Genomic DNA, 17597 nt, shown 5'->3' with positions numbered 1-17597 from the left:
AGCAGGCCATGTCTGATACCGTTGTGGGTGTTTGCTACAGTCCACCTCATCAGGAAGAGGAAGTAGATGAAGCCTTCTAAAGACGGCTGGAAGTAGCCTCACAATCACAAGCACATGGAGGAAAAGAAGGTGATCCGGAGTAGTCAGCATGGGTTCACCAAGGGGAAATGCTTAGCCAACCTGATAGCCTTCTATGATGGGATGACTGGCTGGCTAGATGATGAGAGAGCAGTGGATGTTGTCTACCTTGACTTCAGCAAGGCTTTCAACACTGTCTCCCATAAAATTCTCATAGGCTAGCTCAGGAAGTGTGGGATAGATGAGTGGATGGTGAGGTGGATTGATAATTGGCTGGATGACAGAGCTCTGAGGGTTGTGTTCAGCAGTGCAGTCTCATGGGAGGCCTGTAGCTAGTGGTGTCCCCCAGGAGTCAGTACTGGGTCCAGTCTTGTTCTGGTTACTTATCAATAACCTGGATGACAGAACAGAGCGCACCCTCAGCAAATTTGCTTATGACACAAAGCTGGGAGGAATAGCTGATACCCCAAAGGGCTGTGCTGACGTTCAGAGGGACCTGGACAGGCTGGAGAGTTGGGCAGTGAGGAACTTCATCAAGTTCAACAAGTGCAAGTGCAGGGTCCTGCACCTAGGGAGGAATAATCCCAAGCACCACCACAGTCTGGGTGCTGGCCTGCTGGAAAGCAGCTCTGTAGAGAAGGGCCTGAGAGTCCTGGTGGACAGCAGGCTGACCATGGGCCAGCATTGTGCTCTTGTGGCCAAGAAGGCCAACAGGATCCTGGGCGGCATTTGGAAGAGTGCTGCCAGCAGGTTGAGGGAGGTGATCCTGCCCCTCTACCCTGCCCTGGTGAGGCCTCATCAGAAGTACCGTGTCCAGTTCTGTACAAGAGGGACAAGGATCTCCTGGAGCCAGTCCAGCGGAAGGCTACTAACATGTTTAGGGGGGCAGGAGTATCTGTCATAGAAGGAGAGGCTGAGAGAGCTGGGCCTATTTAGCTTGGAGAAGAGAAGTCTAAGAGGTTATCTGATCAATGTGTACGAATATCTGAAGGGAGGGTGTCAAGAGGATGGGGACAGACTTTTTTCAGTGGTGCCTAGTGACAGGACAAGAGGCAATGGGCACAAACTGAAACACAGGAAGTTCTGGATGAGTATGAGAAAAAACTTCCTTATTGTGAGGGTAACAGAGCACTAGAACAGGCTGCCCAGAGAGGCCGTGGGGTCTCCTTCTCTGGAGATATTCGGAAGCCGCCTGGATGCCATCCTGTGCAACCTGCTCTAGGTGACCCTGCTCACTCGGGGGATTGGACCAGACGACCTCCAGAGGTCCCTGCCAACCTCAGCCGTTCTGTGATTCTTGAACAAAATTTGCTTTAAAAACAGGTTTTAAAAGCAGGCTCCTTATCTGAACTTATGGAGATCCCTTCAGTAACAAAATTAGCAGGAGCTTTGTGATTGGCACATGTTTTCTGCCACTTTCTACACACTGTGACCAAAAGCATAATAATAAATTAATGCCAGTGCCCAATACCCATACTCTCATTTTCTTCTTTCTTTCAGAAAGTATACCTGTAGAATACAAATGCCTTCACATTTCAAATAGATCTTCCTATTAAAATGCAAAAATAGCTTCTCCATATAAACATGCTTAAGGAGGATAATGTCTATTCCAAAAATAATAATATTTTAGATGAGAAGGGACTGAAAACAGTCAAAATCCTGCCCATCACAGGAAAGCATATCTGGACTCATAATGATTATGCAAAGCTAGATTGTTACCCAGTTTGATGGGTACATATCATAGCTAGATCTAACTGTTACTGAAGAGAGCTTGTTTCAGGGAGAAAGAGCATAGCTGAAAAATGTTGGATGAAGTGAATCCCTGGCGTTGGTTTTGGCTGTGCAGATTAATAGCTGCCAGCATGAATTACCATGTGCTCCTAGGCTATCTTAATTGGACCAAAAGGAAATAATTCCACAGGTTTGTAAAAGATTTCCCCAAATTGCTTGTTACTGTCTAGTAGTCTAAAAAAAACCAAAAAACAAAAATTGTTTATCTGTCCCCAAAAGGGTATTTTCTCTTTCTGCCAGCTAATATGGTGCTTACAGAACACTGTAGCTAGAACCTAAAACTGTAAAGCAAACACTTTATGAACTCACAGAAAATAAGTAACTCATTCATAAAAAATAAACTGAAAAAATATCTAACACTGTTCCTGCATAATTTATCATTAAACAACAACAAAAAAATCAATAAATATGTTCACCTAGCAATTGACTACAGCATGCCATGTTTCTCTTGTTTTTATTTTGCAAGCTTTTTTTTTTTTCTGATCTCATTTCCATTTTATTCCACTGTTAAATCATAAAGTGATCTAAATGCCAAATTGGTCTTCCTCTCCATTTAAACGTAGTGTGAATGAAGCACATTAATTCTGCATACCGAATGTAATCAATTTGTATACCTCTTCCCTGTCAAACCTGCCCTTCCATTATACCATACAGTCAGCTGCCTTTATCTGACTAGAGAAAAACACATTTTCAAAATGTTGCACCACACCAGTATAATTTCATAACAGTTTAGGCAAAGCTTTCTCTTAACGTCTCTAAACGTGATCAAAATTTTAAGAGATCCAAGAGCGAACTACATTAGCAAAAGCACACTATATCATTTATTTTGTCAACATTTCTTGTCCTCAATTAATATTCCATTATAGGTGATAAAAAGGATATTTAACTATCTAAAGAGTTACAAGTAATTTCTGCCTCAGATGCACTGTCACTGCATCTCAGCATATGTGTCAGACAAGATTTACTACACTGAACATGAGCCTAAGAAACTAAGGACTGTGATTTAAAAAAGGATTTTGATTTCTTTCTGCCTGCCCAGTGAAAGTCAAATCTTTAAATAACTAAACTCCATACAGAATGTATACTATCTTTCAGTATTTAATAATGGGACCCTTAAAACCTCCTCTCATCCAAACTTACTGGCAGGATGCAGTGCTATTAAAACTATTTGCATTAACTAGATTGTAGATTTAAAAAAAAAAAACAAAAAAAAAAAACAAAAAAAACCAAAAAAACAGGTTTTGACAGAAAGAAACAGAAACCAGGAGTCACTTCTTCCTGCGTATGTGACCCTAACCACAACAAAGACATGCTTGCTTGCTTTCAGCTATTCTTGCATTGTTCCAAACCATGGAGAGCTTCCAAAAGAGACTGCATAACCAGATGGCTAAAGAGGTGACAGATGGAGCTTTGAACCATCAGGCAAAGAAAAGAATTAACCAGGATTTCATACTGATTCATAGGCTGATGAACCACTAGACCATCATCTAGGCGAGGAGATTCCTATAAAAAAGTCACCTTGTAAAAAGAAGGCTTTAAACAGGAAAGTAAGCAGCAACAATAATTCTTTTGAGCAGCCAACATGCAGGACAAGGTTCAGAGATCTGGCTCCTAATGAAGGAATGTATCATCTTAAGACCCTGAGGAAGATGCTAACATCCCAGGGAGAAGCAGGTTAAACACCCTCTTCAGTCAAACACTACAGGCTGGCAGTTCAGCATCCTTCACTTCTTGGTGATTTTTGAGGAATCTGGATGGTATTTCAAGTCCGTGTGTTCTGCGCTACAGTTTCAATTATTTATTGGATCCAGTTTCACTGTTTCAGTATAAATACTTCAAATGAGTATTCACTTTCAATGGTAGTATTCGAGTCTATACATCTATCCTCTGTTTATCTCTCTCTTCTTTCCTCAAGTCTAATCTCTGAAGACTTGTTCCCTCCCAAGAGGCTTTCTGCTTGTTGATTCTCGAGCACTCTACTACATGAATAATGGAGGACCTAAGGTTTTTTATGCAAGACCTGCACATTTGCAGGTTCTGCAAAGTACTATTACGGGAAAGAAATGTTAAAACACTTGATTTCACAGAGATAAACTACTTAATCTTACTGTCTCTTGTCAAGGGCAATGTACACCATTTCTTCCTATCTATGATTGTGTTAACACACAGAAATACCCATATTAATCCTCTTCTAAGTTTATAACTGCCTTTCAAATAATTCTCTAGCTTTTTAAAGCTGAATTTTAAAAGTGATACTTAAAGTAGATTCTGCAGATTTCTTTAACCAACCTCATTAACTCCCTTACTACTTCTAGCCATTCTTAACAGTCTTCATGTATGTGCTGCTCTATTTAAAAGTAATTTCTAATTATCATCATCTAATGATGTCATTTCTTTACCTGACTACATTGAGAGTCATCGTGGAGTTAAAAAATCAGCATTGTACTTCTGATATGTATCTTTTCGTAGTGAGGAATTCCATCTAGTTTATATGTGTGTGGCTTCTTTCAGCTAACTATAGTTCAGTGTTATTGCTGCAATGACTGCATTAGTGCTACAAAAAGATTTTCCACTGAAAACATAATTAGTCAAACAGAATTCTTCCATCATAAATAATATATATACCACACCGTTAATTCAGTGTCAATACAAAAATGATACTCTTATGATACACTAACTATTACTGTAACATCAACTAACAGTTCTTCTTTCCTTGGTAGTTCCTATGTGAAAAACCATGGGACAAAATCCTCCCAGTCCATTCACTTTACTGTGTCCCAAACACAGCTTTTATCTTCATGGAGATTACCCTTGATGATACTTCTAAGGTTGCTCCTCAAGCCACATGGCAAATTGCAGAGTAAAATATACATGAGGAAAATCTCAGAAACAAGGCAGATTAGGAAAAGGGGAACTGTATGATTTCGAAAGCCTACTTTGTGAAACTCAAAAATACACAAATAAATAAATAAAAAGTAGGTGCTATTACAACTCACACTGCCAGAACTTATGTAGTTGTCCATAATCACAAAAGCAGAAACCTTGCCTTCTAATGAACTCAAGAAGAAAGGAATTATTTCAGGGAAAGGGTTGTAAAAATCATCATTAATGTCATGTCATTGTTTCATCATTTTGGAAACTGATAAACAGTGACACCAGAAAGGGAAATGTCTCACTTGAAATGACCAAGAGGTCTGTGTTAGACTAGCTGAAGCATGTATTGTGCCACAGTACCACACTTTTTTCTTCGTCACTAATGTGCTTATGTTAGAACAAGATGTGCCCTGTCACATTCCCACTCATACAGCTATATGCTCATGGGAGAAACTGCTTACAGCCTTAAGTGCACATATCAACGTGTTCCACTGCCAGTAATTCCCAAAGAAGTAAAGCAAAAATAAATAAATAAATAAATAAATAAATAAATAAATAAATTACCTACCCAAACACTTAGAGACAAAATAACTGGCACCAGGAGAGGTTTAAGATTCCTCTGCTACTTCCACACACTCACCCAATCTGGTAAGTGTGTGGACATTCCTCTCAGATGGTTTTGTCATATCAATTAGAAAACAGGAATATTTTTGATGAAAAGATGAAGAAACACCTCAAGAAAACATAATTTCCACATCACAAACAGCTGTTGTAATTCCAGTCTTAGAACAATTATAACAAAAAAGCTTCTTATACTTCTCACATAGAAAAGTGGTTACTGTATACATGCAAATCACTGTTGAAATGAAAATTATTTTTTTTTCCACAAGAAGCAAGCTTGTGAATATGAAGAGAAAAATGCCACAGATCGTGAGTTAACAAAGCGCATAGGCCTGTCCTGGAAACCAGAAACTACAGTAGTAACAACATGTCTTCCTTTTTCTTCAGCTGTCTGGAAACTGTAAGATAACTTACCAGCTACGAGAAATTAACATGCTACTGATTTTGTAACATTCTTCCTCAATGCATTATCATCATTACAATACACCTAAGTAATGGCAGCAAATAATAAAGCATTACCCTGAAAATGAAGAAAAGATCACGATTCTTGACAAATTTTGCACAACAGACCAAGCTGAGTTTAACTCTTGTCATTCAAAGAGCACCTCCATGGATAGCAAGCACTGGAACAACCCCTATCAAAAGCTGTCAACCTTCCTCTACTAAACAAGAGCCAGGCAGAAATGTTTGCATGCATGTCCAAAAATTCCATCCTTGAACAAGCTTCAAGTCTTGCAAAAAGTGTCTGAATTATTATAATAAAATTGAATGGGTTAAGAAGACAGACAGAAGACTGGAGCCCACATTCTGTCTGAAAGCAATGTCTAAGTTTATGGACTCAGGCAGCAGTGAGGATGAATCTATATGAGACAGTTACAAAGCTTTGACTTTAATTTACCTTTTAGTTTTTTTTATATGGTATAGTCAAGCCTGTAGAAATACCCATACTGAAATAATTTCATTTCTGTTTTTGAGTATTTATATTCAGTTAATAATGACTAAGTGGCCCTATTATTTAGGTACTGTCCCTACTACAGTGGATCTTCAACACATGCTGGCTTAGTTGTTCAAAAACTTAAGACAACTCTGCAGCTGTTGAAGTAGTTATCTGTGCACCTCCCTCCACCGTACCATGCAGACATACTTGAAGTGCTTCAAAAACATATAACACAGTTACAGAAATACAAAGAGACAGCAGTAGCGGTAAGGTAAAGAGGTCCCAAGCCTGTGGTGTGGTCCCATTGTGCAAGCTGATGTACAGACACAGTTGGACTTTACTCAGAAGACTCTTAAATTATCACGTCAGACAATGGTCAGACAGTTGAAACACCCATTCTTGCTTGGTAAGTGTAACAAAGAGTGCATGGCACTAGCTGTATAAGTAATGGCTTCTCTCTCTTGCTATGAAAAAGCACAATGCCTGCATGTTATCCTTTATCTTTTTAACACTAGGATCTTTGCAGTGTGTTGCTTGCTAGGTTGAAGTATACTGTGAAACTGCATGACATGGTATACCCAACTTCCTCATTCTGACTGTTTACATTTCCATGCAAATTTCTTCCCAGCAAAGAAAAGTGAGAAGTTTTTGGTTACCATATCAAGAAACTAAGTCTGATCCTCATTTACACTTTGTAGATGAGAGTCAACGTTGGCACACAAGTTTTCAAAAAAAAAAAAAAAAGAAAGAAAAAAAAAAGAAATACTTGTTTCAGTTCTGTTAAACTTACGGGACGGCACATTTTCATTTACCACCAAATTAAGTAACTCAATTCCCCACAGTTTTCTACTCCAAATTGAGGCATTAGTTCAGAAGCAGCCAGCTTGCCCTCATTTCCAGGGAAAAATGCACACCTTTTGATAGCATGCTTCACCACAATGATATCAAACTGTCAGACACCAATTCTTCTCCAAACTAGAGAGAACTGTTGGAGTTGCTTTTTCGTTCTCAAAGCTTATTTTAAAACTTATTCTTCCCAAGCATCCTTTGTGTTGTTCCAATCTTTGTGATAGCTACCGAACAGCCTCTACATGTTCACAGCGTAGCGGTGTTCAGCAGTGCACAGTACCATACAACTTATGCCTGACTGGAAAGTCTGCTTTGCAGGCACCATCCATCAGATTGCTGTGGTAATGGCAGCTCTAGAGGACACTGAATCAAGACCATAAACTTACTCCACGTAAGTCGATGAAAAGTGACAAAGAGGGACCAAAGCTAGATTCGAACTGATCACCTCAGAGCGAAAAACTCTGTATCCCATTGTATTGAGCTACCTGGCACTCTGCCTCATTCTCTGGTTCTGGCTGCAGATTTAAAACACAGCCATACTTTGCCGGAGTGCATGCTGTCTCCACCTTCATAAGGTAAAACCTAGCAGAGAAAAACAATTGGTTTCCCTGCAGAATTACTGTTTTTAAGTAAGAGAAATGTACCTTCAAACTGATACATGCTAACTTCTCTATAGCAGAGGTTTTTGTGTTATTTCTTACAGCCTGCCTAGCAGTTTACGACTGAGAAACAGTGACAGAAAGTGGTCAAGAGAAGGGCAAGTAGCTCATGGTGGTGAGAAATTCCTTGTAAGAACATTAAATCTTTCTTAGTGAGGACTAACCTGCATACTTCTAAATCATCAGACCAGTCATCATACAACACTGGAGGCTTCTGAACAGCATCAGTCACAGTGGGCCCTGCCCCAACAGGTGCTCCATTATCTGGGACTGCCAGAGCATCACTGCCAGAGCCTGCCTCTGCAAAGGAGTCCTTCATATCTTTATTGCGTCTAAGGTAAGAAGATGCAGGCTGCCGATCTCTGCAGTAGCTTTTCTCCTTGCTTTTTCCACATTTTCTTGAGGAGATCTTTGCTTCCTGAGATGATGTTGAAGACTGTGATTCCTTAAACCTCGGAACCCTTCTTCTGCGATGATTTAAAGTAGGATTTTCAGGGTCAGATACCTCTTGCTTCTTTTTCCCCATTGTCCCCAGAGTGACAAGTTCAACAGCATTATTGTTTGAGGACCCGTCCTGGTTACTGCATGTTCCCTTATTCCTTTTCCCTCTCCTGGACATTCTGGCTTTTTCTCTTGCTCTCCTCCTAGCCTGAGCCCACTGACTCTCATCTGAGGATGATGACGAATCAGATGCATTCCAGCTGGATTTTGCAGCCTCGGGATGTAATTTACAGTCTTTCCCCTTTTCTGTATGCTCACCATTGTCTCCAGTCTCTCTTTTCCGCCTAAACCTTCGTTTTACTTGTTTCCTACTAGACTCCCTATTAGAAGGGGTCAGCACCATGACAGGGGTTGCATGTTCAAGCTCATCTTCTGACAAATCATGCAAGGCAGTAGATCTAGACGAAGCAGTAAGCGAAGGAAAGGGATGGAAATGATAAGGGTATGTGGAAAGAAACAGAGAGAGAAAAGTCACAAAAAAAGGATGAAAATGAGAACATGAATTGTAATTCAAAAAACATGAGACTGAAAAGCAAAACCAGAAACAAAGGAGATCAAATGAAAACTAAAGTCTATGAAATTATGAACAGTGCTAAGCACAAGCAACAGCTACATACTATTTAATACAGACAACAGCTAACAAGTATCAAGCAGATTAAAGTATACTTTTCTCAGCACATACCTACAAATGTCCTGAGTGGAAGGGCAGACAGACAATCGTGACTGACTCCTGGGAGCTGTTCCTGTTGTAGGGCTGCTTGCCTGTTGAAATAAGTTAGACAGTTTGGAATCTTTGTCCATGAAATACATTGCAGATATTTTACTGCTTTGCCACATGATTACAAAATTAAAGTAACTGCTACTGCTGTTCATAGCGTATTCTTGAACACATGCAAGATCACAAAATACAGGAAGCCTGACCAAAAGCAAAACCTATTTGTGGAACTAAATATGACTGAAGTGTTTCAGCTCTTGTTTGCTCATGACTACTTTTTGTCACTGTTTGAGGAAGCAGCTTTCAACATTTGAGACTTCGGTTTGGTTTTCATCTACTGTAAATGTCAGACGGGAAAGATGTTTTTATTTTCATGCAATCGAACAACCATGATGATTCCTTTCAAAATGGAATGAAGGGCATTTACATTATGCTGAGTGATGATAAGCATGAAGTAAACCTACGACAAGTGGATTAACAGAACACTGAGAAAATTAAAGTATGTTTTAAAAGGTTTTCAAGGCAATCAGGTCTTCTAGAAGAACTGAAAAATACGAAACTGATGAGGCTGAGAAGACCAAAGTGCAGGCTGCAACTCTACAGAGCTGATCACATTCTCAAACAGCAGGAGAGAGATAAAACATGTTTAGTATATAGCATTTTGCTCATAAGGTTGATGCTACAAATTGCAAACTCAGTTGCTCAATACTTCCACTGAAAACATATTTTGATGGCGTTAATAGCAAACCATTTCAGTCTGCCTCACATTCTTCTGGCAGCATAACTGTATGGAATCCAAATTTAAATCTCAGGCTTTGTGATTCTTCATTCACGTGGTACAGTATTGTGGGAAAAGGATTTAACATATAGCATTCTTAAGGCCATGATGTTCCTTTAGCTGTTAAGGATATTATCTTTCAATATGGAGACAAAATAGTATAAGCCTAAGAGTATCACAACATCATGGACCATATACAGGGAAAGAATGACTATTAAGCAATAGTACAAAGATACAAAGCACAAATAACACAAAGATAGAAAGACTGTCATCCCAAGATTTTGTACTAGTAAATCAAATTCAGTTATATGCAGGGTCCATAATTGCAATTATTCCTAGCTCACCTTTCAGAAACATTTTTGTGGTGTCAATTTGAAAATTAGGTGTAAAAGCAAAAATAAGTAAATACAGCAAGTGTCTTCTGACACTTTGCTTTTATCCAAGGTAATCAATATCTTTTATATTGCTTTGCATTCTTGCTCTTAATCGACTACTGGGAGAGACTTAAGAACAATGTTTTTGAATCAAAATAATCTAGCTTTAGGAATTCAAGCACCCCTTTTTACTTCTTTATATGCTAATATATCAACACCAAAATGTTACTAGTTCTTTACTACTAGTTCCACAAAATGAAACTTAGGAGGTATGAAAATGAAGCTAACATGAGAAATTAAATTGATAAAGCATTTAAACACAATCCTTATGTTCAAATGGTGTTTCAATGACTTGGTCCACCAGGCAGTGGAGGAACATTAGAGTGTCTAGAGTCTAATGCTGGAAAAAAAGGACAAGTATCAATGAAATAACATGTTTATATTTCAAATCTTTTTCTATAAAAGCAACATTTGAGTTACATCTTCTGTGAAAGAATATTAAATGTTCTTACACACATGAGAAACAGATGGCATACGGATGGCTGGGTATATAATCTTGTTCCACCTCAGTCTCTGTGATTAGTTTTAAGTGCTTAGGCATACCTTAAGTTATTTGCACAGCTACTTAATGAAGAAAGATGCAGACATGAGCAGCAGAGCCATGTTGTCGGGCTACATGCTGCTACTGTGTGAGAAAATATCCCTCCAGATATACCAGGTGAAGAACTGCTGAAGAAACCCAGCCCCAGAGTCGAGGGTGTAGGGTGTACTACTGAATTCATCCCTTGTGACTAGTTCCCCTTCCCCCCCTGCCTTGCAGCTGCAGGACTGTACCAGTGCTTCTTTCAAGTTCAGTGCAATATAAGGGGGTCAGGCTTGCTCTTCAACGGTGGATAGGTTATTCCCATGCCACAAAGGCAAGATTTACACCACCTAGCCACAAGCCTTATGCTTTGAAGGGGCAAGGAGAATGGCAAAACTGCACTGTATGGTGCAGTAGTTCTGCACAAGTTCAAGAAACTTCCAGCAGCTATTAAAGCAGGAAGCCAGCTAGGCAAGTCTTAAGAGGGTTGGAATCAAGACAAGAATTAAAACAAATTATTTGAAAAGCTTTTACACTTATTATTTAGGGCTGGAGACAGGTGGAAATCTAATTATTTTAAGATAAAAATTACATTACTAGTTTGATTGCTTAAATCTTACATTTCACTCTCAGCTGCAAAGAGGTCTGGACTGTTTCAGCCCTGCTCAGGCACATTTACTTTCTAGTTCCCCAGCACCGGCATAATGACGTTACGTTCAGTTGCACGTACTCAGAGCAAGGTTTATTTTCTTCTAAAAACATTTTCATCAAATTCCTGAAAAATTAATGCTTTTTGCTTGTTCATCTAATCCCTATTGGAGCAAACCTGACATCTGAGCACGCAAAAAGCTTTTGCACTGATTAAATCCTCAGAAACAAAGCAAAAAAAATCCAGCATGTCAAGTTATGGACCAGCTAATTCAGGTTCTGATCTCACAGCAAGTTCCATTCAGTAGGTTTCTACAACTTTTAAATACAAATGTTGGTTTTATCTGCTTTAAAATAGCCTTTAATGAGCTGATGGAGCGATTTCTAAAACTGAGAAAAAAGTGTTTCTGGTACTCATTTTCTGATGCCTACTTGCAGTAAAAATAGACCCTTTCTGCCTCACAGGCACCAGAGAGCCTTATTTCATATACAACTCCAGCCTTATCTCTATAAATTAAATAGGAGTGGAAGGCCCTCTTAATGTCCAGCATGTCCCTGCCAGCGCACGTCATGCCAACAGAATCACTCATGGGGAGTTAAGCTGGTTTTAAAAACTTGTCAGTTCCAATTCAGCTGAAGACCATCCCAAACCTTTACCACAAAATGTCTTTGCACTTCCACCCTAAGTTCTGTCAGCATAACCTGCACCTGTCTGCTCTTCGGTCCCAACACTGCCACCAGGTTTGCCTCATTTCTTTCCCTCTTAGCCTTCTCCCCTGCAAACTAAAATTCACAAACTTATTTTTAATGAACGTACATGCTGTTCAGCCCAGCAGCACAAGGAAGATACCTAAAGGAGCATTTAGTTGGTATAATTAGAGGGCACAGCATGCAGCCATGCGCAAGTCCTTGGTTAGATGCTAGAATAGATATCCTTGTATCAGCAGAGCACGTTGCTTCATGTGAGCAGCAGAAGGGCCAGGTAACACAAGCACAGCACTGCACACAGTTGTTCAGTTGGTGTTACCTTGGACTGCCTGCTATACGAAACACATCACTGAACAAGTCTATCAGCCCCGCTCATAACATAAGCTGTTATTTTCAGTCATCTTTTACTGACACCTTTAGTAACAAAACACAAAATCCTCTGGGTGGCACCATTTATTTTACAGGCAAATCTGACAAATCAAAACCACGATCATTTGAATAAATTCTGCTCATATCGTATCCACCCAGATAACAAGCTGTAACGGGAATGTATATACAACAGATGTTGGAAACAGTCGCAAGCACACAGGTCTTATTATTATAATTGCTATTGCATTGCTACGTGGCTATTTAGCACACTGAATATTTTGAGATAATGCACTTATTGAATAGAGGGATCAGGTTGATGCTGTGGACTCCAGTCCCACTTGGCAGGAAGAATAATGAATTCTTTTAAAAATAGTATCCCTTGAGCGGATGTCTATTTCAGATGGCACAGATACTGTACAGCTCATCAGAATAGGAAAACTAAACCAGCACCGTACTAATTTTATCATAGCAAACTATATCAGCAGCTTAATTAAATATGGTAACTCAAAATAAAGTTGTCTGACAATCCATTTATAAGCAAGGCAGCTTATTGCTCTACGACATCAACACCAGGACGGTGCTGGAGGGATAATGCCAACTCCAGCTGATTAGGTTTGGCACTTCCAAAGTGGTGTTAGTAGAGATTCTCCAGTCACCACCTTCTGCTGTCTTGGCCACCTTCTTGCTGTCTTTAGATGAACTCTCTCATCAAGGCTATGCAATTCAATTAACAGACATGACAGGGTGCTTACTGAATTATTTTTGATATGTTGAACCGGAGTTGGTCATATGTTTTCCACAAAGAATACTGGTAAATATGGCATTTTCAGGACAAGCAAGATAATCATTTCTCTCACACAAGGGGGCTCTAATATCACGTGTCTCCATGTTAAAAGAGTTCAAAGACAGAAATGGGGGGCAGAGTGACATGCAAATGATGAAAGCAGTAAGAATTTCCAGTCCACATGGCCTCTTTCCAGATGTTCGAGATCTGATAGAATTTCCCAGTTAAAAACAGAAAATGAGGAGTTCTCACTGACCAACTACTGCTTACACTGCATGTTGGAACTAGCACAGGAACACAGCTCTTGTTCTTTTTAAGGGGAAAGGGCTCTATTTTCACCTCACAGGAGAGCTCGGTAACAATATGTTCCACAAATGCAAAGCATTCATAGCTGAATAGACATATGCTTTAAAATAACAAACCAGATGTAATGGACAGCTGACATAAAATGTCCTCAGAGATACCCCCAGAAAGGCAAATGAATCCTCTAATGCCTCTGTTCTGAATAAGGATGGCCAAAGGCATTTCAAGAAGCTCCTCATCCTACAACACTGCTTAAGCAGAAAGTCTGAAAATTGCGGGAAGGTAGGGCAGGCAGGGAATATGACTAATGCTTTTATGCTCGCACTAAGTATGCTTTACAGCAGCAATGCATCACAGAATCCTCCAGATCCCACCAGCCAATACAGTTAAAAAGCTGAAACTCTACCCTAATCAAATAATGGCACACTAAGGAACAGATACCTTAGAAGATTATAGCAGTTTGCACAGCAATAAACTCAGCAGGAGATCCAGTCTGCAGATTTTCATCTGAAAATCCTGCTTCGTAAACAAAGCAACTTTTTAAGGGAACCATCAGTCTTCATTAACTTTTATTTGGATAATTTCTCAGGTCTAGAAAGATCAAAAACATGGTTAAAATGACCCAAGCTCAAGTCCTGACCTATAGCCAGGTGTATCTTACAACATCTGCCTTGAGATGGCATTCCAACTTGAAACTGAAACTTATGCTCCTTTTTTTTTTTTCCCTTTTGGTCATTCACGATGGAGTTCCTGCTTTCAGATCTAGACATTATTACTGTCTGACTAATGGCTTTCCAGCCACCATTAAATGAATCAGAAGCTCACTTCTGTTCTGTTTTCTTTCACAGCAAGGTTTGGTTTTGTGTTTTTTTGCAAATCATTTCCTGCACAATTCTTCCCCAAGCCTTTTCTTTCTCTCCTGTTTTCCTTTCCTTCTATCTGCCTCTGGAGAGACAGAGTAAAGGGAGACACAGAGGGTAACACAGAAAGTAAAGGGTAACACAGAAAGAAGGAGAAGAAATATACTTATGACTTGGCTGAATGAAACTGTTCTGCTCCTTTGAAACTCAGTATGATCATACTAAAGAATGGTTTGAAATCTAAATCACTAAAGCAGGTTTACTTTCCACTAAAGAAAAATCAAAATCACGAGTGGCAAATCTATCCTGCTATTTAAAAAATTAAACTAACAAAGACAATGGCAAATTTGAGTTGTAGATTCAATAAGCTTCTAATTCCTTTTCTTTCGTCTTACTGAGCTATGTTAAGCTTTATTTTATAGGTCGAAGTTCTACACAAAATTCCACTCTTCCTCTATACCCAGAAGCATTGGTAGCTAAGCTTTGAATTACCAGATGGATTATAGTTTGCAAAACTCTTTGTATTGCAGTCCTGCAATATTTTTGATTCATGACTCTCTTCAAATGCTTCAGGATCATCTTTTTAGGCATTATCACTTTGTTAATAAAAATGTTATTTAGTTCCTAGAAAAACATAACACTATTCATTGATTCACTGACTTAGGCGACTGAAACCCAGGGGGAGCTGGTCTTTTTCCAGAAGCTGCAGAGCCCTGAAGCCAGCAGCTCCTAACTGTCTGGAAGGAGGTAGATGCAAATGTAGCCTGAGGAAAGGTGAAGCACAAACCATGCATCTCCTTTGCTACTGGATTTTGCAGTATTTTAGTTACAAACTAGTCAGTATCAGTATTCATAGTTTAGATTTTCTCTTCTGAAGAGGGGTATTTATTTCTACTTATCCCTCCAGCTGCAGGACTTAAAGCCTCAAAATATTTCTGTATACTCACCAGCTTTCACTCATATGACATTCCCACAGTTCTCCCATGAGTGCACATGTATGTGAGAGCACACACTTGCCCCACTGTTTGCTTGGTCTGATGGACTATTAAGGAGAAGGACTGAATAAATTCCCATCTGTGAGGATATCATTATTATATTTGAACAACCGACTCTGGTGTCTATTTAATATTTAATTATTCTGTCCCTAAGGAAGAGAGAAATCTAAATGTCCCAGAGTGAGAGAGCTGCACAAAGAGTATTGATATGACTAAGCCAAAAGACAGTGAAACCCCAACAACACATCATTATGAAAAACAGGTGACACCGTGTTTTTTGAAGCGCAGAGAACCTCAGACTGAAGCAAAATAATTATGTTGTATCAGTGTGGAAATAAAGTCTGCTTGATTGGATTCTTTTTAGGACAAAGACCTGAAATGTGCTTCCAAGTGTCATATATGTGAAAAATGGCTGTATAAAAATTTCCAGTAGCATGTATGGAGTAGGTCTGTTATGGATCATAATTTTTGTTGAAAACTGAACAGGAAGCATATGTCGTCACTTGAATACCGTGCTTACTGGAAACAAATCACCTATATGGTATTATATATCATAGGACAGAGATGAAATCAGTGATAAAATACTTCTGCCTCCTTATCTACAGAAGTGGAAATTATATATAAGCATTATGCACAAAGTACACTTGTATAAACACATAAAATTAATAATTTCAAATACCCAAATTGTCAGGATGTGCTGGTGTGGCACATTTAGGAATACTCAGTATAAACTGTTGGCAAGAATTACAATTTAAAAAACCACAATCTGTATGAAATATTACACCATATTTTTGCATGTATTCCCTTTCATTAGAACACTAGTTTAAAACATGTCAAGTGTATCCAAGAATAAATTGGAAATGCATCTTCTACTGGTCGTTCCCTGAAACTGAGATATATTTAATGCAATTTTATTTACAAGTTCAAATTTCAGGCAGATTTAAGTAATTCTGCAGCTATGCCTTTTGTTAAGCTTACTGTAAATGAAGATTAAATTCTATGGAGAAGCCACAAAGCATCCTCTAGAAGAAGAAACCACACATTTACATCTAAGAGAGAAAAAAATAAGCAGCAATAATTTTTATGCTATTGCATCTAGTTCTAGTTTTTGTTTTTCTCTGCTCTATGTTTTGATGAACAAAATACTTTTCACTAACTTGTTTACTTTGTACTGGTGTTTTTTACAGTAATAGAATCATAATGAGAGTTAAGAGCTAAGCTAGTCTTCACCTTTGATATTAATGATTCTGTTTATGAGCAAGAAGAATCATTTGGATGACTAAGATACCATTAACACTCAAATTTTAATGCCAGTTTTGTATACATGATATTATTCACTGTAACAGTGCTTTTGAAGGCTGACATTTTACACTTTACAAGAGCAGGGACTTGTTTTTTCATGGTTTATTTTTTGAAACTAAGATTTCTCAGTTCTGATGAGATAGAGCATTACATTTATTTTTATATTGACTTCTTAATGTTATTTTAAAACAAAGTTCATTAAAGAAAACTAGGAGTTTCACTTTGAAAAGACTGAAAAAAACACCGTGGCAATCTGAAGAGAACTGTCATTTATGACAGGTGTGAGATTGGGACCGAATAGGAGGAATAGCACAGATGGATCCACTATTAGCAGTACAGTCCCCTGTAGCAAAATGCTAGGGGTCACACAATTACTCTTTAGGATTCGATCACACAAGAGCTATCCTGGAGATGCTGCAATCCTCTCTCACAAACTGACTACCTCAAAACAATCAATAAATTGGCAACAATTTCACCTAAAACTTTAGCGAGCACTGCTTTGACATGCTGGTGTCTTTTGGTTTTCATTTGCATTTACTGAGAGGAGCCAGACGTGACATAGGCAATCAGTACAGAAATTGCCTAGGGTGGAGATAAACAAGATAAACACAAAGTGGAACCAATTTTTACCTCCTTTACTTTCTCTGTTGGTTTTCATCTTCTAAAATAGACCAATGAATATAATCACAATGAATATTCTGAAACAATCACCTCACTTCTTCCCGATGTAAATCAACCAAGTTTTATTAGAAAGATGCTTCAGAGACTTGTAAATGAAAAGTATTCTAACACCTGCTCCAGGCTTTTAAGAAGCAATTGAGCCAAAACAAAAATCAGGCAATTTGCTCCAAGTCTGAGGTTCGCTGAA

The 17597-nt window shown here is 38.8% G+C and overlaps 1 protein-coding gene across 31 annotated transcripts in view; it reads right to left on the bottom strand.

Moving 5' to 3' along the window:
* The window catches only part of MARCHF1 (membrane associated ring-CH-type finger 1), a 239569-nt gene that overhangs the window by 35130 nt on the left and 186842 nt on the right, over positions 1-17597 (bottom strand). For 30 of the 31 annotated variants that reach the window (XM_080591784.1, XM_080591783.1, XM_080591776.1 and 27 more), the window contains 2 exons: positions 8993-9072; positions 7974-8708 (listed from right to left, as the gene is read on the bottom strand). In XM_080591784.1, the coding sequence (XP_080447910.1) occupies positions 7974-8708; positions 8993-9072 (815 nt within the window). The remainder of the gene's footprint in view (positions 1-7973; positions 8709-8992; positions 9073-17597) is intronic. The other variant, XM_080591781.1, reaches the window with a different exon arrangement.

Source organism: Anser brachyrhynchus, assembly GCF_964034855.1.
Source record: "Anser brachyrhynchus genome assembly, chromosome: 4".
NCBI classification, from domain to species: Eukaryota; Metazoa; Chordata; class Aves; order Anseriformes; family Anatidae; genus Anser; species Anser brachyrhynchus.
Note: the sequence above shows the minus strand (reverse complement) of the source record. Positions and strands in the feature narration are given on the sequence as shown.